The following is a 25,487-nucleotide window of genomic DNA, read 5'->3' on the forward strand; positions in this document are numbered from 1 at the left end:
AAAAAAAGACAGCTGTATCAGTTATAGCTGCTTCTTTAACTTGTCAGTTGGAATGAATACAAAAATTAAAGCTCATTTGCAGAATTAAATGAGATAATACACAGGAAGTCTGATCACTATGTTTAGTACATACTAAGAGCTCAGTCAGATGTTCACTTCTATGATATGGATGCAATTATCAGCAAGGTTATGATAAATTACATATAATTTGTACTCTTTTTTCTAATAGTGCTTATTTCATAATGCCAAGGAAGAGAAAAGACTAATCTATCTGTATTCACACATACATAGAATTATGGGAATCAGATGGTAAAGTGAATTTGGTAAATACATAAATAGATATGTTCCAAAGGTGCCCTAGTTGCACAGTGCTTGGCTGCTGCCTCAAAGTAAGCTGTCTGAGCCCACCAGCTGCTCCGTGGAAGAAAGATGTGAACGTGTGAAACTTGGAACCTCTCTGGGGCGGGTTTACTCTGTCCTTCGGGGTTGCTGTGAGTGGGAATCAACTTGATGGAAGTGGGTTTAGTTTGGGATGTATTTGTGAGTACACATGTAGTTAGTAAAAGTAACTTTATGCTTATTTCCGTAGCTCTGTATTCTGTTATATTATTCTGTGTGTTCTTCTGGATCCCTTTTGTCTACTTCTATTATGAAGAAAAGGATGATGATGATACCGGCAAATGCACTGTGAGTATTTTTGTTTCAGAAGTCCTAATTTAGAGGGTGCAAAAAGGGATTATTTATTTTTCTTTCAAATTATTAAATGATTCTGGTTTAATTTTTTTTAGGGCAGCATTATCTAACAAATATGATTTGAACCACATGTGAAATTTAAATTTTTATAAAAGCTACATTTAAAAAGTAATATAAAGCATTAAGTATGTTGAAATTATTTTAATTTATTTTATTTGACATAATGTGTTCCACATGTTACTATAAATATAATTAGTATAAAAATTGAGATACTAAAATTCTATTCTTTTACAGTGTCTGTTGAATATAAATATGTATTTGATATGTCAGTATTACTATATGAGAGTATGTATATTTTATATTTTTGAAGATCTTGCTAAGTAATATACTGTTTCCACTTGACATCTAGCAAATTAAAACAGCCCTCAAATACACTTTGGGATTCGCTGTGATTTGTGCTCTTCTTCTCCTAGTTGGGTAAGTGTTGACATCTTTCCTTGAAAATGGAAATGTAATTTTTTAATACCGGCAGAAAAGAACTTATCTAAAATGAATAAAACTCTAACCAGGAAAAAATATATATATATATACAGAAGTAAAACCATTGACACTTATAAATGCATGTAAGCGAGAGGTCATGTCAAGAAAAGTGGTTCACACAGCTGTAGGAACATTTGGTTCAAGTCTTTATATCAGATGTTCAGTTGGATGATTTTCCTGATTCCTGGGAAACAGGAAGCTGGAAGACAAACCAGGAGGCAGGAAGAGCAAGGCTAGTAAATGCTGAGGTGGATTGGCAGATCGGATCTATGGCAGGCTGCTGGTACCTCCAATGATCAGCGGCAGTCTGGCAGGCCATGGGCTCAAGTCCAAAGAACTGGAGGTGGGTGCAACAGAGGTGAGACCCACATGATGAAGCAGAGAGAGGGAGCAAGTTCTCCACAGCATCAGTTCATGAAGTAGGCCACATCCTCAAGGAGACTTCAGTAGGCTGTGGCCTGAGTAGGGTTGCCTTGAGTTGTTTACATTATGCTAGGTCACCTTACAGGGGAGGTACTTCCTGCCAAACTGCTGAAGAGCCTGACTTAGCGGAGTGGACACAAAACCCAACTATCATACATACTACCCATCACCATTGAGCAGTGGCTGCAATGATACAATGAACATTTTCCCTTAGATTCTATCTAGACGTGTGAGATTGTGGTGTGATGTGTGCAGCGCATGTATGCTTTCATGCTTCAGTTTTACACACTGTCATCAAATAATACCTAATTCTTGCAGGTTTACTCGATAACATATTGTGGCCATCTCTTTATGAAGGGTAACTGTATATCCACAAGTTTTACCTGTCTTACCCACCTGTATTGGGACACAGTGTGTTAGACTGGTCTTCTCGAAATGATTGTTTGGAATTTATGATGATCCGCAATTTCCTTTTAACATAGTACCATTTTGATAAACACCCTTTATGCACCTTTTCAGGATTGACCCCCTTCAGACTTTTAAATCTCCTAAATTATCTTTGTCTTAACTCTCTTCCTTAATTCTTCTTCCTTAAGGATTTATATTAATATTAATACTTTTACATCTTTGTGTTAGAGTAAACCAGCCTCTAAAAACCACTGGGTGTGGTCCGTAGGCACAATGATAGGGTGATAATATATAGATTATAGTAAAGTCATAGAGAATAGGGAAGGTAGGAGAGAAGATGAAATAAAGAAGTCAGACACATTTCATAGTAAGTAATATGCTCACGTCTGGGATGGCCATTATGTCAGCACCCAGGTCCATTGAGAGAGCCTCTTTATTTCTAACCAAGGCCTATAGATACTTAGGGGTGTGCAAGTCTCCCTGATTACAGGTAACCACATAAATCACAAGAAGGGGGTGTACCATAGGCAAATGGGAGGGGGACGTTCAAGGGGTCTACATGCAATAGGAAGAGGAGGGATTAGGGGTACACATGTGACAAGATGGGCGGATCCTAGATTCAAGATGGCAACCTAACCTTAGTTGTCCTGGAGCTGGCCTGACAATTTCTCTGGGCTCTCAAGGGAAACGATCACTATCTTTATCAGTAGGGTGTGAGCTCCACCTATGGTGGGACAGACAATAGCCTGATTGCTCTGGCTCACTGATGCCTTCAGGGAGAAAACTTCTAAGCAGCTGACTAAACAATGAGCTAGCAAGTAGGAGACAAACTGGGGAAAAATCTTTCTGTATCCTACATGTTTATATATAGATTTAACATTTTATCTTTGTAAGATATTTGTCATTATTGAAGAGTTTAATTTTTATTCTATTTTGTTACGAAATATATTAAATGCAATTATGTTTTTAAATTTTTTCATTAGAAATTTGTCTCAGAAATTTTAATAAACAATTTCATTTATTGTATGAATTTGTGATGGATAGGAAATTAGTATTTTGTGTTTCCAGAAGTTCTTGGACTGCATATGTTTTATGTCAAGTCATTTCTAGTACCTTTTATCTGTCTTGATTTGTCTTAAAAAGTGTATTCATTGAAAGGGCAGTTTTTTTTTTAAACTTACCTTTGTTTTAAAGTTTTGGATGTTTTTGTTTGCCTTTGGAAAGAAAGGCAAATCTATTTACTTCTTTGTTGTTATGGAGTTTTCTACTCTGTAAATCAAATTATCTAAAACGGATCAACAAACTTTACAAGGCCAAAAATCACTGCCATCAAGTAAATTCTGACTTGTAGTGACTCTATTAAGGGTTCCTGAGGTTTTGTAACCCTTTATGGGAGCAGGCAACTTTATCTTTATCACAAAGAGCAGCTGATAGATTTGAACCACCGACCTTGTGGTTATAATAGTCCAATACTTATTACAAGGGTATATAATACATAGTTTAGGGCTTACAGGCACATGGCCTCTATAGCACTAACTCAGTTTTCCTTTGTAGCTCTACAGCAGTTATAAACATTACTTGAACATGTACTTGCTAAAACCTGATCTAGAACAGTTATAAACATTACATGAACATGTAGTTGCTAAAGCCTGATCTAGGACTGAGAGCCATTAGTAAAACCACAAAAAAAAATAACCAGGTTGTATAACACGGACAAAAGAGCTTCTGATGTTTCTCTAAAACAGACTGGTCATTTCATTGGAAATCAGTCTTTTTTTAAATAGTGTGATTCTGTGAATATTTTAATAGCAAAAAGCGCCAGTTTGAACAAGAGAGCATTCACTTATTATCCAAATATTTGCTGCATACATGTTATATTTCAGACACTGTACAAGGTATCAGTGAACAGGAAAGGATGACAGTTTCTATACCAGAGCACACATGCTAGTGGGAAGAAAGAAAACATTGCTGAGAGAAGGCAGCATGTAATAAGAGACTTGAAGTGATAGAGCCATTAATATATATGGGAGAGGAGATAAGGGTAGATAAGAACAACTCTATTAACCTCTTACTATAATGTAGATGGAACATGACTGTAGTAATAGAGATTTGAATCTGCCGTTTAAAATATCTTAGCTGTAATCTTTAAAAAAAAATATTTGTGTGTCTGTGTGTGTGAATTAGGTAGTGGGGTTTACATTTCACATTATCAACTCTTCATTCAGTAGTTAAAACCACTCTTCAATAACATTTGTCCTCTGTATTCTGCCTCCCCATCCCCTCCCCACCTCTTGATTTCTCTTCTCCTTCTTAGAGACCTCCATCCTCCCTTTCAACCCAGTCAATAACTGTCAGCCTTCTAGGCCACTGCTTCATCTTTTCACCCTTGTCTTCCCTACCTTCAGAAACTATAACGCCTGTTCCTTTTGATAGGCAAGTCTTTTTCCTGGGGTTTATCATTATAGTAGTGGTTTTATACAGTATTTGCCCTTTTATGATTGACTAACTGTACTTGGCATAATGTTTTCTGGGTCCATCCATGTCATGAGATGCTTCATAGTTTCATCATTATTTTTTAGGGATGCGTAGTATTCCAATGTGTGTTTTCCCAAAAATGATTTTAAAGGGGCATTTGAGGGCTTAAGTAGTGAATTGTATATAAATTGTAGGTGGGAAGACCCATTGTAATACTAGAGTTGAGAAATTAGTGGCAGAAAGTAAGTCATTAAAGAGTAGTGCAGAAGAAACAAGTGTGAAAGCTGTCCTAGAAGTTCAATATAACTTGGTGCTTGGGTATGGTGGCGGTTGTTAGCGGCCATCGAGTTAGCGGTTGTTCCTACCCATAGATACCCTATGCACAGCCAGAGGAAACACGGCAAAGTCTGCACCATCTTCACAATTGTTTCTTCACCATGCCTGAGGCCTTGTTGCAGCCATGGTGTCGATCCATTTAATCAAGGACCTTCCTCCTCTTCTCTGCCCTCCACTTCACCAACAAGATGTCCTTCTTTAGGCATTAGTCTCGTGACAGTACATCCAAAGTGTGTAAGACGATGTCTTGCCATCCTTGCCTCTAAGGAGCACTCTGGCTTTAGCTCTTTCAATAAAGATCAGTTTGTTCTTTTAACAGTCCATGGTACTTTAAACATTCTTCACCAGAATCACAATTCAGATGTATCGATTCTTCTTTAGTTTTCCTTATTCTGTGTCCAACTTTCATATGCAATGGATGTCCTCAAAGTAACATCCTTGCTTTTCACTGCCTTGTAAAGGTTTTGTACAGGGGATTTACCTAATAAAATGTGTATTTTTAGCTCTTAACTGCTGCTTCCATGAGCATTGGTTGTGTATTGAAGCAAGTCAAAATCCTTAACAACTTCAACCATTTCTCCATTTTTCATGTTGTTACCTAGCGGTCCAATTGTGAGGAGTTTGGTCTTCTTTACAGTGAGTCGTAATCCATACTAAAGGTTACAAAACCTTATCTTCATCCACAAGTGCTTTAAGTTCTCATTTTTTCAGCAAGCAAGGCTGTGTCTTCTGCATATTGCAGGTTGTTAATAAGTCTTCCTCCAATCCGGATGCCTCATTATTCTTCATGTAAGCCAGCTTCTCCAATTATTTACCGTGCATAAAGATTGGATACATATGGTGAGAGGATACATTCCGAATCACACCTTTCCTGATTTTAAATTGCTTCCTGATCCATGTATAAGTTCTTCATGAACAAAATGAAGTGTTCTAGAATTCTTAAGACAATTTGGTATGATCCATACAGTCAGATACCTTTGCATAGTCAATTAAATACAAGTAAACACCTTTCTGGTATTCTCCCCTTTGAACCAAGATCTGTCTGACATCAGCAATGATATGTCCTTTTCAGAATCCAGCCTGAACCCCTGGCAGCTCCTTGCCAGTGTACTGCTGTACCCATTGTTGGGTGAACTTCAGCAAAATTTTACTTGCATGTGATATTAATGATATTGATCTATAATTTGAGCATTCTTTTGGGGCACCTTTTTTGAAATGGGTACAACTATGAATCTCTTCCAGTCAGTTGGCCAAGTAGCTGTCTTCCAAGTTTCCTGGCATAGACCAGTGAGTGCTTCTACTTCTTCATCAGTCTGTTGAAACATTTTAGTTGGTATTCCATGAATTCCTGAAGCACTGGCTGTGGTTAATGCCATGGCAGCTCGAAATTCTTCCGTCAGCATCATTTGCTCTTACTTTTAAGCTACCTCCTGAAACGATGGAATGTGAACTAGTTTTGGTACAGGGACAGAACCTTTTCCATCTTCTTTTGATGCTTCCTTCATGATTGCCCATAGGATCTTTCAATGTTACAACTAGAGGCCAGAATTTCTCCTGAGTTTTTTCAGTTTACAATACGCTGAGTGTATTCTTCCTTTTTTGTTCTTGCCTTTTTCTATTTATGTGGACACAGTGAAATGTCATCCCTCTAACCCATTTTGTCTCAGTGTGAGCTCCTAGTTTAAGCAATTAGAAAAAGTCTTAGGATACTGGTTATCTCTAGAGTTTCCCTTCAACTATGGGCTCAAAATTAAATAGCAACTACTTTTATCATACTCTTTTATTTAATAAGAACCTTTTGCATAGATTCTTGAAAAACAAAAAATACTAAGAAAGTAAAAATCCTAGAAATCAAAGCTATTACCATAGAATGAGATATGAAGGGGTACCCCCCAAAAAAATAGAATTGTGCTGGGCGGAGTGGAGCTTTCATAATACACATTTTTTCCACTAAGCAAGCATCGAGCAACTCACTCTGAGTTAGTGTACCCAGTGGCGTCTCCTAGGAAGGTTCTCTCTGGTCACAGTAAATTTTTTCATAAGGGCTTCACGGGAAACTCGTTTTTTGAGATGGCTGATTTAAGAGAACAGTGTGCAGCTGTGAAAGTTTGTGTCCTGCTCTGGAAAAATGCTGCAGAAACTGCTGTGATGTTGAACACAGCTTACAAGGACAGCAGGGGAAAACTCAAGTGCACAAAGAGCTTTTCTTGTTTCAAAAAAGGTAAAATGTTGATTGATGACAAACCTCGTTCTGGACGTTAGCCAACTTCCTGAAAGGATGAAAATGTCGATTCACGTGCATTTGGAGTTCTCCCACCAGGCCAGACTGTTAATCAAGCTTTCTATTTAGAGGTTCTGAAAAGATTGCTTAACAGTGTGCGAAAAAACAGGCCTGATTTATAGCAGACGGGACTGGTTTTGCCACCACAGCAATGCATCTGCTCATGCAGCCATCTCAGTGCACCAGTTTTTGGCCAAAAAAAACAGCATACCTCGCTTGTCCCATGCACCTACTCCCCTGACCTTGTTCCATGGGACTTCTTTTTGTTTCCTCAAATGAAGAGGGACATAAAAGGAAAGCAATTTGATGACATAGAAGAGGTAAAGAAAAACGTGAGGGAGGTGCTATCAGTTGTTTAAACAGATGAGTTTGAGAAATGTTTCCAGGAATGGAATCGTAAATTTGACAAAAGTATTCATTTTAATGGAGAGTACTATGAATGTGATAAGATTGTTTTGGAAAAAATTAAATACATAACTTTAGAAGAAAAAAAATCCGTATTTTTGATGGATAACCCTTGTATGTTTATTCTGGTGTATTTCTTTTCTCCTTTTACTATACATAGAAATATATTTAAATAATTGTCTATAATTTAATTCTCTTTCTCTGATTTAACATAATTTCTTCATCTTTTTTTGTGCTGTGGAACTTTTTGCCAGTTGTCTGCCTATGGCTTCTCACAATATTTTAAATGCAAACATTTAATCACATGTATTTATATGATTATTTACACATATTAGTTACTACATATTAAATAAGAAAAGATAAAAGTAGATTAATAATAATAGGATGCAGGAAGATAGGCCATGTTAGCACTTACGAGGAGAAAGCGAGGGTAGCTGTCTTAACTTCAATCAAGGACATTACCAGGGAGAAAGGAGGAGCATAAGAAATTGAAAGATAAAGGTTCAATTTCCCCCAGAGACAAAATCATCCTAAATATCTGTGTGCTTGATAACAAAGTGCCAAAATACGTGACACAAAAGCTAATAGAACTGCAAGGACACCGACAAATCTACTATTAGAGTTGTAAACTCCCACATCTTTCCAATAGTAATTGACAACTCCGCAGGCAGAAAATCAGTAAGCATATAGTTGAACTGAATAGCACCATGTATCAACTGAACCTAATTGGCATATATAAAATACTTCACCCAACTATAGCAGAATACATATCCTTTTCAAGCTCACATGAAACAGTACTAATCTAGACCAGGTCCTGGACTGTATAAAAAAAACACTATAAATGAAAAAGAATCGACGTATGCTCTTAGAGACCCGAATTGGAAATCATTAACAGAAAGATGACTAGAACAATGCCCTAACTGGAAATTAAACAAAGCACTTTCAAATAACACATGGGCCAACACAAACAGCCCCTGGAGAGATTAAATAAGATCTTGACTATCGGGTCCAAGACAAAGGAGTCAGGAGTTTTACGCTTCTGTCAGCCCACAGAAAAAAAAATTTAAACCATGCAAAATGTGACTGCATTAACTGTGCTAGAGGGGCGTTGGTGGCTCAGTTGTAGAATTCTCATCCTTCATTCCAGACATCTGATCCAATCTATGGCCGTTGCATTTTGAGCACAGCTACCGCCTGCCTGTTACTGGAGGCTTGCGTGCTGTTAGGATGCTGAACAAGTTTCCGTGGAACTTCTAGACTAAGCTTCTAGGATGAAAGGCCTAGTGATTTACTGCTGAAAACCAGACAATGAAAACCGTGGTTGGCTCAAACAAAACCCATTGTATAATTGGCAACTGAAGGAAAGGGCTGACTTGGTGGCTACCATCAACAGCAGCCTTTTCAGACTTAATGGTGAACTGTTGAGAGATTATATCAGTGAAGTGTGACAGCTTATCAGTTAGAAGGACGGCTCTGTAACTTTTTGATACTGGTTGGACCACCATCCCTACCATTTTTCTGTGGGCGATGAGTTTGAATAACAGCCATGCTTTGAGATCTTCGTCCGTTCTCTGCACTGAACAGTTCCCTTATTGACAAAATGAATCATGTTTGTCTATGCACTTCAGTCTAGTGACTATCTAAAGTTCTAAAGCAACAGGCTTGTCTGTTTGATCCATCTTGGAGGGAGGGAGCAGCAAGCATAGGCTGGGGACACTGCAAGGTGAATTGAATAACTTGTGGTCACCTGGAGCGATAGAAGGCAAATAATAGATACAGCAGCATCAAAATGCGGGGGATAATTTCTTTGGGAAATTGGGACGGGCGTTTAAAGGCACCAAAGTATATATATAATTTGGAGAGACACACACATACCTTGGGTATTCCTGCTCAGAAAGACCTGAAGTAATCCATAAGCATTCTCTCCGGGTGTGTGTGTGTGTGGGGCGGGGGTGGGGGTGGGGGTTCAGTGTAAACCTGGCTAACGATTATCCCAGTGACGAACTGTACTGCAAAGGCTGCAAACGGTTCCATCACCCACCCCAGTGCTTTTCTTTCCGCTTACTCCTGCAAAATACTTTGGACAAAGTCACTAAGCTAATGGACTACCCACAGCCTTCAACAATGAGAGGAGAAAAAACTGTTGGAAAGGAGGACAGAAAAGTTAATAAAGATACTTGGCAAGCTTTGAGAAAGTTGGGAAACCTGAGTTCTAGAACAACTACATTTTACTTGTCAGATATCTGGGACTACCACATATTATTCTAAAAGAAAAAGAAAATGTCCAGACATACAGAGCAGACACACAAGGAAGAAGGATCTGTTCAAAGGAAAAAAAGTAACAGAACCAACCTTAAGGAAAATAAGACATTTGAGCAACTAGATTTAAAATATAAATAGCGTAAGAAAACAAGAGAACTTTAAAAATGTACATAGAACTAAAGGGAACTAAGAAAATATGTGAACAAAATAACAGGTAGAAATTATAAAATTAATAACTTTTGGAACTGAAAAATATAATTAAACTTTAAAATTCATTAGAGTGGTTCAACAGTAGAGTGAGCTGGCAAAAGAAAGATTCAAAGACCTTTAAAGTGGAACTATCCGGTATAAGATCAGAAAGGAAAAAGATAGAGACCTGTGGAAAATTTTAGTTTTTAATTGCCGAAGCTACAATCTTCGACACCCACAAGGGTAGTTCTGCCTCGTTCTCTGGGGTCATAGCCAGCATCAACCCAATATCAGTGAGTTAAAGTATAAAGACATAATTTGTGGAATTGGCAGTGTGAAGGGGAAGGGAAGAATGGTGTAGGGACAGAGTTTTTGTATACTATTGGAGTTAAATTGGTATTGACTTAATCTAGGTTATAATAAATTTAGGGTTGTTAATGTAACTCAGGAAACCACAAAGAAAGTTTCTGAAGATAAATAGATACAAAAAGAAATGAGTAGGGAATCAAAGTTATTATCACAGAAGTTAGCTTAATATACACACACAAAAATGACAATATTCAAGGAAATAAGGCAGGCACATGTATAAGACACTAAGAAAACAGCAAGATGCAGGGCAAGTACTCCTTTTTTGGTAATACTTTAACAGTGAATGGGCTGAATTCTCCAATCGAAATCTTGGCATGGCTGTACTGATATGCGACAAAATAGATTTAAACCAAAGAGACTTGTGAGGGATAATGAAGGACATCATGTATGACAGGAGGCTTAATTTATCAAGAAGAAGCATTGATCCATTTGTATGCCTCTTATAGCATCAAAATATGGGAAGCAAACATAGTATAGTAGTCGGAGAAGTCAACATACTACTCTAACGGATAGAGTTTAGCTATAAAACCAGCAAGGAAATAGAAGACCTGAATCACATCATAAACTACTTAGACCCCACAGACATTCATAGAAGAGTACCTAATAACACAGACATACCAGTACTTTCATCTCTGGTACACATGGATTATTGTCTATGATAAATGATACCCTGGGTGACTAAGTCTTAATAAGTTTAAAATAATTAAATCCCTACAAAATGTCTTTCCTGACCACAGTAGAATGAAATGAGGTAGCAATAATACAATAATAGAAGGAAACATTCACACAAAAAAACAAATGAAAGATCACATTATTTAATGTCATATCAAAGAAAAAATCACAAGGGATGTTAAAAATGCTTTGAGATGAGTAAGAATGAGAAACAATATACAAACCTATGAGTTACAGTAAAGGCAACACTCAGAGGGAAAGTTATAATTACAAATGCTTACATGAAGAAAAGAGCTCAAATCAATATAATCAACTTTACACCTTGAGAAACTAGAAAAGGAAGGGCAAACTAAATTCAGCACAGATAGAAGAAAGAATATAGTAAAAATTAGAACAGTGGAACCTGAAGCACAATGAAATGCAATAGTGAATATCAACAAAATTAAAATAGGTTCTTTGAAAAGATCAACAAAATTTACACGCTCCTATCTGAACTGAGAAGGGAAATAAAGAAGACTCAAGTAACTGAAAAGCTTTAAAGACGAACAATTAGTACTGATTTCAAAGAAATTAAAAAGATTAAAGGAGAATATTATGAACGATTGTGTGATGACAGACTATATAAACTAGATGAAATGGACACATTCTTATAGACAGAAGCCACCCAAATTAACACAATGAGAAATAAAAAATGATAAGAGATAAGTAACAAGGGAAGAGATTGAAACAGTAATAAAAACCTCCCAATGAAAAAAATTGCAGACTAGATGACTGTTCCTTGGTTAATTCTACCAAGCATTTAAAGAAGCACCCATTTTTCTCAGTCTCCTCCCCCAAAAAGAGGAAGAAGGAGCACTTCCTGAGTCATTTTGTAAGTCCAGTCGTACACTGATTCCAAAGCCAGAAGATGACAGTGCAAGAGAAGAAAACTAGAAACCAGTATACCGCATGAATATACATGCAATAATCTTCAGTGGACCCGTTGAAAACAATCTCAACAGCATAAAAAAAGGATGAGTTATGTAATTTGTCGCCATTTAATTGAAAACCCTGATTGAAGCAGATACATATAACAAAAGGTCTTCAAAAGGTTAATGGAAAAATATGGCTAACCTTTAATCCATTTGTGTTAGTCTGGGTAAACTAGAGAAACAAATTCTTGGACACGCATATGTGTATATGAGAGAGTTTTATATAAAGGGTAATTGTACATTAAGAAAGCATCCCAACCCAGTACAGTCCAAGCCCATAAGTCTGATATTAACCCTTATGTCCGATACCAATCTATAAAGTCCTCTTCAGACTCATGAAATATATGCAGTGGCGCCGAATGCAGAATGATCACAGGCCGGTGGGTAGAAAGTCTTTGGATCCAGTGGCATTGTAAGCTAAAGCATCTTAGCACTGTCAGGGGTCTCCACGTGGCTCCTCTAGTTCCCAGAGGTCTGGCTGCATCAGGGGAGGTTCACGTGGCTTCTCCAGCTCCCAGGTTGTAGCGCCATGTGTCTTGTCAGTAGTGTATTGTCTTGGAGTGAGCAGAGAGAGTCTCTCCCGCCTCCAAGGAGGAAAATCCAGGATTCCCAGAATTCTCAGGAAAAGACCATGCCCACACAGAGGCCTCATTGGCTATGATCTGATTGAGTAGACTCCACTCTGTCGCTCTTACTGCTGTCAAGTCCCAAATTGACATCAGATTATGTAACTACGACACCATTTTTCCATGATCTTTTTGAAGAGCCCTCTTAATTCACTGTTCATTGAAGCATTACTCATAATAGGTAAAAATGAAAACCCCTGAAGTACGGATAGCAAATATGTGTATTTTAAAAAATTAAATAACAAAACATGAATGAATAAAAATGTGAAGTACATATATGAGGAGGTACCCCCAAAAAACCGGAATTTTTTTCAAAGCTATGTATTTTTTCAAAGCTAAGTATGTTTTTACAAAACAACCTACCACCTTCAAAGTACTCTCCATTAAACTTAATAAATTGTCGAATCTGCGATTCCATTCTGGAAAACATTTTTCAACAGTACCTCCCTCATTTTTTTTTTTCTTCACCTCTTCTATGTCATCAAATCACTGTCCTTTCATGTCCCTCTTCATTCGTGGGGAAAAAAGAAGTCCCATGGAGTGAGGCCAGGTGAGTTAGGTGCATGGGACAAGAGAGGCATGCTGTTTTTTGCAATGAGATGGTTGCATGAGCAGGTGCATTGTCGTGGTGGCAAAACTAGTCCCTGGTCAGCCACGAACCAGGCTTTTTTTGTCACACAGTTACACAATCTTTTCAGAACCTCTAAATAAAAAGCTTGATGAAATCTGACCTGGTGGGAAGAACTCCAAAAGCACTATTATATATAAGAATTGGGTTTTTTGGGGTACCCCGTAATACAAGGAAGTATCATTCTGTAATAAAATTGAAAGTTGACAAAGTTTTCATTTTATTTGGATCTACAGTCATTGCTGCTGGAATCAGCAACCAGGAATCAAATGACGTATTGCATTAGGCAAATCCGTTGCCAAAGACCTCTTTAAAGTGTTATCAAACCAAGATGGCACCGTAACAACTGACGTGCATATGATCCTAACCATGTTATTTTCCAGTCACCTCATATACATGTGAAAGCTGGGTAATGAATAAAGCAGACTGAAAAGGAATTGATGCATCTGAATCACGGTGTTGGTTAGGAATTAAATAAGTGTCTTGGAAGAAGACTCTTCCAGTAGGACAATAATTCTCTGAAGCAAGGATAGTGAGACTTCATTTCATGTACTTTGAATGTATTATGAGGAGAGACCAGCCTCTGGAGAAGGACTTGATAAAGTAGCAGTCGTCGTCATCAGAGGCCCTCCAGTTAGTTCCGATTCAGCGACCCCGAGCACAATAGAACAAAACACTGCCCAGGCCTGCACCGTCCCCACAATTGTTTCCTGTGCTTGAACCCATTGTTGCAGCCACGGTGTCAATCCATCTTGTCAGGGTCTTCCTCTTTATTGCTGCCCCTCCACTTTACCAAGCATAATATCCTCCTCCAGGGACTGGTGTCTCCTAATAATGTGTTCCAAGTACCTGAGACGCAGTCTCTGCCCTTCCTTGCAAGGAGTGTCCGGACAGTGCTTCTTCCAGGACAGACTTGTTTGTTCTTTTGGCAGTCCCTTCTACTTTGAATATTCTATGCCAGCACCGTCATTCAAATGGAGAGGGTCAGTAGAAGACAACTCTGGTGAGATGGAATGATACAATGTTTGCAACAATGGTCTCAAGCATAACAACTGTGAGGATGGTGCAGGGCCAGGCAGGGTTTGTTCTGTTTTGATATAGGGACACTGTCTTGAAACAGAGTTGATGGCACCTCATCACAGCATGGTCAATGAAGAGAAAAAGAGCAAAGACACAATTACTAGTATATGAAACAAAAGAGGTGCCCTTACACCCCCATGGAAATCAGAGGGATATAACTGAAGTTTTAAACAACTCTGTGCTCCCAAATATGTTAACATAGATGAAATTAAACAATTTCTTGAAGACAATAGACAAAACTCACAAGGGGAAATCTAAATAGACTGCTTATTAGAAATAATCTGAACAGCCTATTTATTAGAAAGGTTCAAGCAACAGTTAAAAGTCTTTGAAAACAGAAAGCACCAAGGTCAGAGGGTTTCATTGCTGAATTCTATGAAACATTTACGGAAGAAAATTTTTGCCCATTTTCTATTTCTTCAGGAAATAAAAAAGTACTCTTTGCTCTTTGCTCCATTATCAAAGCCACACAAAGATACTACTAGGAAAGGAAATTGCAAACCAGTATCGCTCATGAATATAGATGTAAAAATAAGCAACAACATATTTATTATAACAGTGTATAAAAATTACGCACCATGACCAAGGTCATAAACTATATGTACAAGGCTTGCTTAACATTCAAAAATCAATAAAAAGAAGAAAATGTATGAGGATGAGAAAAATGCTTGATTATGTCAATATGTGCAGAAAAAGCTCGACAAATCCAACACTCAATCATGGTAAACTCTCAACATGATAAATTCAGCATACTGTGATAGACCAAACTTGCTCTATTTGATCAAGGATGTTGACCAAAGAAAACTCAAAAACCACAGCTCACATCATACATAGTGGTAGTAACTAGATGTTTTCCTCCTAAGAATGGGACTTAAAAAATACCTTCTTCACTCCTGTTTAACATCATTCGATACGTACATCACTGCATTCTAGCTAATGCAATAAGACCAGAAAAGAAGAGGAAGGGCATACAGATTGAAGAGAGAGAATCTATGCTTGCAGCTGACTTGAATACCTATATAGGAAATCTCGAAGTGAGACACACACACCAAAAAGCACCCCCCAAAACAAAGCCCTGTAGAACAAACAAAGCAATTACAGCAAGGCTGCAGGATACAATGTCCTTATTTCAATTACTGTTTTTATATATCAACAATGAACCATTAGAATTTAAATTAAAAACACCATACCATTTACATTAGTACCCACAATTTGAAATACTATATATAAAACAACAAAATATATGCAAAACTGGGATGAAAGACGTCAGAGATGATCTAAATAAATAGCTATTTTGTGTTCATAGCTTTGAAGACTCACTATTATGAAGATGTTAATGACAGATAGTATAGCTGTTTTGGACCTCACTCTGGCCGTCTTCCAGAACTGAAGGTTGGCTTTCTTTACAACCTGGCAAATGTGCTCCTGCTTACTTACTCACATGATTGGTACCCTTCAGATCCTGAACGTGCATGTGTGGATAGATGTTTTGCACTGTGAGAACGGGTAAGCAGGAAAGCACTGGAGTACTGTTCGTGGATGAAAGCACACTATCAAACTATGAGAAGACGTGCAGGAACCCTAAATATGTATGTAAAAGACACCGATGTGAATAAGTAAACCATTCTGTATAATTCCAACTCTATGACATTCAAGAAAAGGCCAAGTTTAGAAAAAGTGAAAGGATCATTGGTTGCCAGTAATTCAGGGGTAGAAAGGAAATGAATTTAGGTAAAGTGTGGGATTTTTTAACAGCAGTAAAACTACTCTGCATGATAATGTAATGGTGGATCCATTTCCATTGTGCATTTGTGAAAACCCATAAAACTGTACAGCACAAAAAAAGAACCCTAAAATGAATTATAGATTTTATTTAATAACATATCAATATTATTGCATTATTAGTTGTAACATATGTTCTTTCTGTATAACTTTTCTGTAAAGCCAAAATGCTTTAAAATGTATTATCAAAAAAGAAAAGAAAACTAATTATCCTGAATGCATTAATAAAACTATTAAAGTTGAATTTTGTTTTTAAAAATTGAGTTTCAGACCAGTTTCTTTAACTTAACCTTTTATCTGTAGATTCATTAAACAGAATTATTTTCTTCTTTTTAGTGCTTTTGTTCCATTGAGTGTTCCTAATAATAAAAATTCTACAGAGTGGGAAAAAGTGAAGTTTCTCTTTGAAGAACTTGGAAGTAGTCGTAAGTATTCTTTAAATCCATCAACAACATGCATAGTTATTTATATTTAATGATCCTTGGGACATTTTCGAGATATTGCCTATTTTTTCATTGTTAAGAGTTTAATCATACAATTCTTCTTAATTTGTGTTTGAAAGTTTACTTTACAAATTAGAAGCTTTATGCTTTCTTATTCATTTCTAGTTCTGTATGTACAATGTATCTAGTCTCTTGACCTTTCCATAAAATTCTTGTATTTGGCAATCTTTTTCTTAATTTTTGTAGTGATGCTCCTACTAATATATTTTCTTTAATTCATTTGCAGCATCGAATAACATTAGAGAAATATGCTAGGTATATTGGTTTTAATTTTTAAAGTAAGAGACGGGTCCTATATTACTGTTGAAATTAAGTCTTTTAAGAAGAATAAAAATTACAGAGGTCTTATGTGAGTTAAGTAATCTGCTACTATAAACTTAACTTAACCAAAACATTTTAGAATGGATTTCTTTCCCAGGAGTGTTCTGTAATTTCATGAAGTGAATTTAGGGTTGTCGTTGTTATGTGCCGTTGAGTCTGTTCTCATTCAGCCCCCTTCCGTGCGTCGGAATGAAACGCTGCCCCATCCTGTGTCATCCTCACCACAGTCATGCTTGTGTTTAAGCCCATTGCTGTAGCCACTATTTCGACCCATCTTTCCAGGTTTTACCTTTTCAGTGCCCATCTGCTTTAACAATCGTGATGTCTTTTCTAGGGATTGGTCTCTTCCTGATAGCATGTCCAAAGTATGTGAGACCAAGTCTCACCGTCCTTGTTTCCTAAAGAACATTCTACGGTTTTTAGAAGGCGGAAAAAATGGGCAAATTCAGGGATTAGGTTAAGAAAAAAGGCTTGGTTATTGCATCATAGTTACTTAGTGCTCCTTTGAGAGAGATACTACAAGTGGATAGCTTTAACAAACACATTTCTCGCAGGTGAAGAGACCCAAAGTCTGAATTGAATTGGGCACCTGGCAGGGAGGCTTTCTCATTCTGTCAACTGTGGTTATCGGTCCAGCTTTGGACATAGGCCCTTGTCTCTTCCTCTTCTGTGCCTTGATTCCTCGGAGCTCGCCTCCAGCTTTCCCCAGTCTTCGCCTGCTTAATGTGCTGCTTCTGTGTTTTTTAAGAAATCAACTCAAAACACACCCTGTACTAATCCTGTCTCTTAAATGCAACACAAACAACCCATTCTCAACAGAGCTATAAGATTTAGGTTACTCAGCAAACAATCTAATTCATAGCACATTTTTTAAAAAGTTTTAGAATTAGAAACTGACAGCAAATAACAATGGTATACCCCTTTCTCCTAAATTTCATAATATTTTGAACAAAGTAATTTTATTTTCAGAGGAGCCTACAAGTTTACTTTATAAATATGCCAACAAATTTGATTGCTTTTACGTATAGTATTTCTCATAGGTACTGTACATAATTTGATCAGCATTTCTTTCTGTTTACCCAGATACAATATTAAATGATGATTAAGTCTTAGAATCTTTGCTGTATAAGTCCTTAATTTTCTTGCTTTCCACTTAAGATTTCATCTTGTAAATTGCAGTCCATTAATATCTTGCTGAAACTAGCAAGAATAAGGATAGTAGGACTGCAATCTATTAATACTAAATTTTCAGGATTAATGTATCAGATCCTACTACTGAGAAATAAATTGATGCTCTTCTTATAGTTAACTTTTGAATAACTAACTACTCTTCTGCCCTACATATTATTTAATAATAGTGCTTGAGCAGTAGTGAAATTTGAATAAGTGATTGAGTAGTAGTATTAATTCTAATTTATGTAATTTTACCTTTTTTATTCTTTATTGCCACTCCCTCAAATTTCAAACTCCTTATCATGCTAAATAATGTATTTATGATTCTGATCAGCTATCTTTTCAATTTGCAAACATTCACCAAACTACTCTTAATTTCAACTTTAAGGCATTAAGGATATCCTACCTATTTTCAAGGTTAGATAACATGCATAGTTCTTAGTAGACATGTAGAGTTTTCCCATTAGTTTAAATTAACTGTATAACCCATACTGAAATCAAGGTAGAGAGCATACTAATCACTCCAACAGTTTTCCCGGTGTGTATTTCTAGGCAATACCATCTCTTACAAAAAGCTGCCACTGTTAAGGTTTCAGTAGGGTTTTTTTTTTAATGCTATAAATGGAAACATAGTAGGATTCTTTGTGTGTGTTTTCATTGAACAATATTTTAAAATTCGTATACTTTAAGTATATTAGTTGCTTCTTTTATATTATAGCATAGTAATAGCTTGTCAATATAAGAGTGTGGCAGAACCAGGTTTTTGCTAATTAATAGGCTGTCCAAGGGGGCAATGTCTGAACTCAGATTAGATCTGATCAGGAGAACGTCTCTTTAATGTTACTGTCACATGCTTATCTAGCGATTCTGTACAAAAATAGCTATAACACTTAGTGATCAATTGAGACTCTTTAGTTCCTTGTTAATTTGATGCTTTAACTTAAGGTTTAAATAGATTATTTGGGCTATTAATAATAGGTTTTCTGGTTTACCAAGTAAGTTAGTATAATACTTTCATCAATTCTAAGATATACATTACTTTTGTATTTTCCTTTCTCGTTTAAAGTGATATCCTCCCAAATTTCTGTCAGCCCAATGGAAGAAGACCTTTTCTAGTTGTTTGAATACCTTTTTTGGGTATTTCTAGGAAGATCAAATTAATGAATAGCATAAGAATGCCTGTGACTGGGGGATCCCCTGCCTGTCCTGGGGGCCTATATGGGGCTGAGGGAGCTTCCAACCACCTGCTGAAGTGCTGCACACAGCACAAGGCAGCTATACCAGCGATCTCCAGTGCTATACACCACTGTGGGAACCGCTGCCTGGCCTCTGCTGTGATCTTGCTTACAAGGGTAATTCTTCCCATCACCTGTGGGAGCATTGCACACTACATGAGGCAGGTGTGACAGCCCACTACAGCGTTCCACGCTGTTGAGGAAACCTCCATCTGGCCTCTATGGTGATCTTGCCAACTAGGGCAATTCCGCCTAATACCTTGCACCAAAAGGGCACACCAACCTGCCACCTTGGGGCAGGGTTTAAACACCTCCAGCCCCATGTTCAGGTGATCAGGGATCTGCTATCTCTTTACTCTTTGTTTTTTTCTTCTCTTTCCCACTACAGTCAGTCTCAGTGAGCACAATTGTGTGTTTTTTCTGCTTCTCTCTCTTCTCTCTTTCCCCCCCTCTTTTCTGTTTCTCGCCTCTCCCTCTCTTTCCGTCCACATGACACTGCTGGCTTCCAGTCCCCTACCATCTGCCGAAGGCAACTCCGCTCACCCAGTGGGGAGAGCTCCAGCCAGTATGCCCCCTGTGACAGTGCTGCACATGACACGAAGCAGTGCTATACATGGCACGTCACAGGGCTCCGCTATCTCTTTATCCTATCTATTTATTTAGTTTCTACCTTTTTTGCTTTTTCCTTTTTCCTCTTCTATCCCTTCTCTCTTTCCTGCCACAGTCTCAGCAGATTTTGTTTTTCTTTTTTGTCTTTTTGTTTTGTCTTTGCTTTGTGTGTGTGTGTGTGTTTGTGTGTTTGCACTTGCCTTTGTTTTATCCTTTCTCTCTTTCTTCTCTCCTCCCTTCTTTCCTTTTACAAGCCACTATTTGCCTCCAGGCCATTCCTCTCTGCCTAGGGAAACTCTGGCGGCCCAGTTGGGGGAGCTCCCGCCTACACATTGGCTTTACACGCAGCTGGTGAAATCACGACCGCACTCTGCTACACCCCGAAAGGCTGGGAATCTCTCGGCTACACCCATGGCCCTACAAGTGACTGGGGAAACTTCTACCTGCCATTTGTGGTGCTCCATGCTTCTGCGGGAACATCTGCCCAACCTCCATGGCAATCTTTCTGCCTAGGGTAATTCCACCTGCCTTCCATGGTGTTCTACACCAAGGAGGACACACTCACCCACCCTCCATGGGACTGTAGTTGCAGAGGGAAACACGACACACAACCTGAGGTGCTCCAAGCCCCGTGGGACACCCCACTGCGGCTTCCTGGGAGATCAGCCAGTGAAGCACCATCCTTGTAGGCCCAAGATCACCCGACCAGTGTCCTGTGAGAGGACTATCCAACTCACATTCCAAATAATGGAATATTTGTTGGCAAGGGTAAGAGTGACATCACAGGAAGATACAGTGATAGCCTGACCCTCTAGTGCACTTACAGGTAGTTCAAAGAAGCAGTCATACAGTGCTCTTTGACTCTGGAAGATGGTGCCAGGCTCCTCTAAAACAACATGTAAACAGCAACCAGCCCCAACAGCCTCAATGAAAAAGCAGGAGAAACAGAAGAAAATGCTGGAAGAAGTCATAAGCCTAACAACGTGCATAGAAGAAGCAGACATTAATCGGCCACCGAAATCTTCAGAATGCTGATTGGAGTCATACAGGATATGAGGGAAGCAATACATAAAACGGATGAAATGATAGAGGAGATAAAGGCAACGCACCACAGGGAAATATAAGATCTAAGGGATGAAATAACAAAATCCAGTAACAAATTAACAGGCTTTGCCAAAAGTCTTGAGGAGGCAGAGAATCACACCAGTGACCTAGAGGATAACCAGGCAGACTTCAACAAATGGGAAAGGCAGTCAAATAGGACAATCAGAGAAACTGAAGAAAACCTGAGAGCCATGTCTGATGCTATGAAGAGGAATAATATTCAAATAACTGGACTACAGCAACAAGACACAACAAAGAAGGCAACAGCAAAAATAGCGAGGGGGTTCTTAGAGAATCCCCAGCTTAATAAATGAAAGTCAGGCAACCATTCAGGAGTACCAAAGAACCCCAGCCAGACTGAATCCCAAGAATTCAACAAGACACATAACAAATTATCCAACTATGAGGAAATGGAGAAAATCATAAAAGCAGCTAGAGAAAAAACAAATATTCACTTATAAAGAGACCCAAATAAGAATATGTTCAGACCTATCAGTGGACACGATGAAGAAGAGGAGGGAATGGGTAACATTCCAAAAATTGAAGGAAAATATCGCAAACCCAAGAATATTATGTCCAGCCAAATTATCTAGTAAGATAGATGGAGAAGTAAGAGCTTCCCAAACAATGAAAATCTCAAAGAATACATAAAAAGAGACCCAGCCCTACAAAATATCCTTGCCAACCCAGTATGGGCAGAAGATCAAGACTCACTAAGCACAAATAAGAGACCGTCACATAGAACAACTCCACCCAGAGGGTGACAAAGAGAAAACATCCCCCAAGATAGCGTTAGCTCAATAGTGGAAAGAAGACAAGACTGAACCACATACACAATACAAACCTAAGACAGGTTGGAAAACACCCAACACAAAAGGTACAAGATGACATCAGACTCCACAGATGGATGTAATAACACTGAATGTTAATGGACTAAACACAGGCATTAAAACTCAGGCAGAGGCTAACAGACTAGCTAAGAAAATATAAACCATCAACCTGTTTCCTACAGGAGACACATCTCAAGCTTACAGACGACAGGTTGAGGATTAAAGGCTAGAGAAAAATATAGCAAGCAATTGGCAATGCAAAAAAAGAGTAGCAATCTTAATCTCTGACAAAATTGATCTCAAGGTACAAGATAAGATAAGGAGGGGCACTATATATAACTATAGAATACTCAAGGGAACAGTAGACCAAGAACCAGTGAGCATAATATATACATACTCAATAAGAAAAGCATGAAATTCATAAATCAAACACTCCAAAAGATGAAAAGAGATATCGCAGGCTCAACAATTATAGTAGGTGACTATTAATACACCACTCTCTGAAAAAGGCAGATCACAGGGACAGAAACTTAACAAAGAGGCCACAGATCTAAACAGCACAATTGGACGAATTGACCTGATATTTTCATAGCTTTCCACCCAAATGCAAAAGATAATTCACATTCTTTTCAAGCCCACATGGGACATACTTGAAGATAGACCACATGTTGGGACACAAGTTGAGCCTGAGTAAATTCAAGCACATAGAGATTATACAGATTTCACCCTCCGAACACTGCCATAAGGCTGGAAATCAACAAAAGGACCAGGAAGAAAACAAGGGAAACAATTGAATGACGAATAACTCTCTATTGCAAAAGGAGTGGATATTTGCTCATATCAGAGATGAAGTCAGGAAGTTTCTAGAAACCAATGAGAATGAAAATACAATGTACCCAAACCTTTGGGACTCAGCAAAGGCATTTATCAGAGGAAGTCTGATAGCAATACATTCACACATGGAAAAGGAAGAGACGTATGGTTGATATGCTGGCACAAAACTTACACCAATTAGAGCAGAGTCAACAGAACAATCCTAATAACAAAAGGAAAGAAATAATAAAAAATAAGGGCTGAGACACAGGAAAGGGAAAACAAGAAAACTATGGAAAAAATTAATGCAGCTAAAAGTTGGTTCTTTGAAAGGAGTAACAAAATTGCTAGACTGTTGGCAAACCTAACCAAAGAAAGGAAGGAAAACAAATTGCAATAGCAAGGGTGAGTGATGAAATAGGACATTACAACGGACCCTAATGAAGTAAAATGGATAATTACACAGTACTAGGAAACCCTGTACTCTAACGAATTCAACAACTTGGAAGACATGGAAAAATACTTGGAAAAACAATCCCTCCCTATACTATCCCAGATGGACTTCAAGAACCTCAACAGACCCATAGCAATAGAAGACATAGACAAGGTTATCAAGGGATTACCAACAAAAAGTCCCCTGGCCAGATGGCTTCACAGGTGAATTCCACCAAGCATTCAGGGAAGAATTGACACCAATCCTCCACAAACTGTTCCAGAACATAGAAAAAGAAGGAAAACTCGCAAACTCTTTCCAAGAAGCTAGTATAACTCTGATACCAAAGCCGGGCAAGGATCCCACAAGAATTGAGAACTACAGACCAATATCCCTAATGAACGTCAATGCAAAAATCCTTAAGAAAATACAGGCCAATAGAATACAAAAGCATATAAAACAAATAATTCACCAAGACCAAGGGGGATTCATATCAAGCATGCAGGGATGGTTCAACATATGAAGGACTATTTAGTATGATTTGCCACGTTGACATGAAAAATTATAAGAACCACATGATAATAGATTTGGAAAAAGCATTCGACAACATCCAACACCCATTCCTATTTAAGATACTCAAGAAGATAGGAATGGAAGGAAAATTCCTCAATATTATACAAGCTATATATGAAAAACCAACAGCCAATGTGGTAATCAATGGAGAAAAGGCAAAAACAATTACCCTGAAAAAGGGGACCAGACAAGGATGCCCCTTGTCCCCACTCCCATTTAACATTGTACTGAAGGTCCTAGCTAACAACATAAGACAAAGAAAAGACATCAAAGGTATTTGGGGATGGAAGAGGCAAAACTATTGTTATTCGCAGATATGATTTTATATATTGAAAATCCCCAAAACTCTACAAGTGGAGTGTTAGAAGCCATAGGGGAATATGGCAGAATGGCAGTATACAAGACTAACAAACAAGTCTATTGGACTGCTATACACATCAGACAAGATCACAGAAGAAACGTTTTAAAAGAGAGTATCCTTCACAATATCCAAGCACAAATTGAAATATCTAGGGATATATCTGATTCAAAAACAAAAGATTTATACGAGGAAAACTACAGAAAACTATTACAAGAAACCAAGAGTGACCTCGACAAATGGAACAATATCCCATGCTCATGGATCAGAAGACTATATAGTAAAGATGTCAGTTCTGCCCTCAGGCACTATATAAGTTTAATAGTATCCCAATATGAATACATCCATCCTTCTTCAGTGTATTGGAAAACAATATGGAGAGGGAAGAAGCCCAGAAATAGCAGAGAACTCAAGAAGGACAAAGTGGGAGGGCTTGCTCTACCTGACTTTAGCTCATATTATACAGCCACAAAAGAGTATAGTAATGGTATAACAACAGATGTTCAGACCAATGGAAAAGAGCTGAAAACCCAGAAATAAAAACATCAGCATACAGACAACTGAATTTTGATAAGGGCCCCCAAAATATCAAATGGGAAACGGATGCCTTCTTCAATAAGTGGTGCTGGAAAAAGTGGATATGGACCTGCAGAAAACTGAAGCAAGACCCTTACCTGACTCCATGCACAAGAATAAACTCAAGGCTGATCACACACCTTGAGGTAAAACCCCAAGCTATTTGGACCATTAATGAGGGAATTGGGACAAACCTGAGAACCTTGGCACAGGATATCGAAAATAGGGAAGGATGCGAATACAGAGGAGTCACAAATTGACAGGTGGAATCTACTGCAGATAAAACACCTGTGTACATCGAAAGAATTTGCCAAGAGAATAATAAGAGCCCACAGACTGGGAAAATATCTTTAGCAATGACACAGCAGACAAAAGCCTTATTACTAAAATCTACAATACTTGGCAAGATTACATAAGAGAAATGCAAATTAAAATACTTGGAAAGATTATATAAGAGAAATGCAAATTAAAGCAACTATGAGATACCACCTAATACCCTCAAAGATAGCCCAATTCAAAAAAATCAAAAGTAACAAGTGTTGGTGAGGCTGTGGTGATATAGTGACTCTCGTCCACTGCTGGTGGACCTGTAGGTCTGTACAGCCATTATGGACATCTATTTGGCGGTTTCTAAAACAGTTGAAATTGAGCTATCAATACAACCCAGCAATCCCCCTACTGGGCATATAGCCACAAGAGGCAAGAAATAAACCACAGCCAGCCATCTGTGCTCCAGTGTTCATCGCAGCACAGTTCACAATTACAAGGAGTTGGAAACAGCCCAAATTTCCATTAACAGACGAATGGATCAAAAAACTG

The 25,487-nt window shown here is 38.0% G+C and overlaps 1 protein-coding gene across 2 annotated transcripts in view; it reads left to right on the top strand.

Moving 5' to 3' along the window:
- Window positions 1–25,487, top strand: part of LMBRD1 (LMBR1 domain containing 1) — a 99,358-nt gene that overhangs the window by 25,349 nt on the left and 48,522 nt on the right. For both annotated transcript variants that reach the window (XM_004696549.3, XM_045294570.1), the window contains exons 4-6: window positions 590–687; window positions 1,103–1,170; window positions 16,477–16,565. In XM_004696549.3, the coding sequence (XP_004696606.2) occupies window positions 590–687; window positions 1,103–1,170; window positions 16,477–16,565 (255 nt within the window). The remainder of the gene's footprint in view (window positions 1–589; window positions 688–1,102; window positions 1,171–16,476; window positions 16,566–25,487) is intronic.

The sequence above is a fragment of the Echinops telfairi genome, unplaced genomic scaffold (assembly GCF_000313985.2).
Source record: "Echinops telfairi isolate 266 unplaced genomic scaffold, ASM31398v2 ScPeMD7_3533;HRSCAF=4204_0, whole genome shotgun sequence".
In the NCBI taxonomy this organism is placed as follows: Eukaryota; Metazoa; Chordata; class Mammalia; order Afrosoricida; family Tenrecidae; genus Echinops; species Echinops telfairi.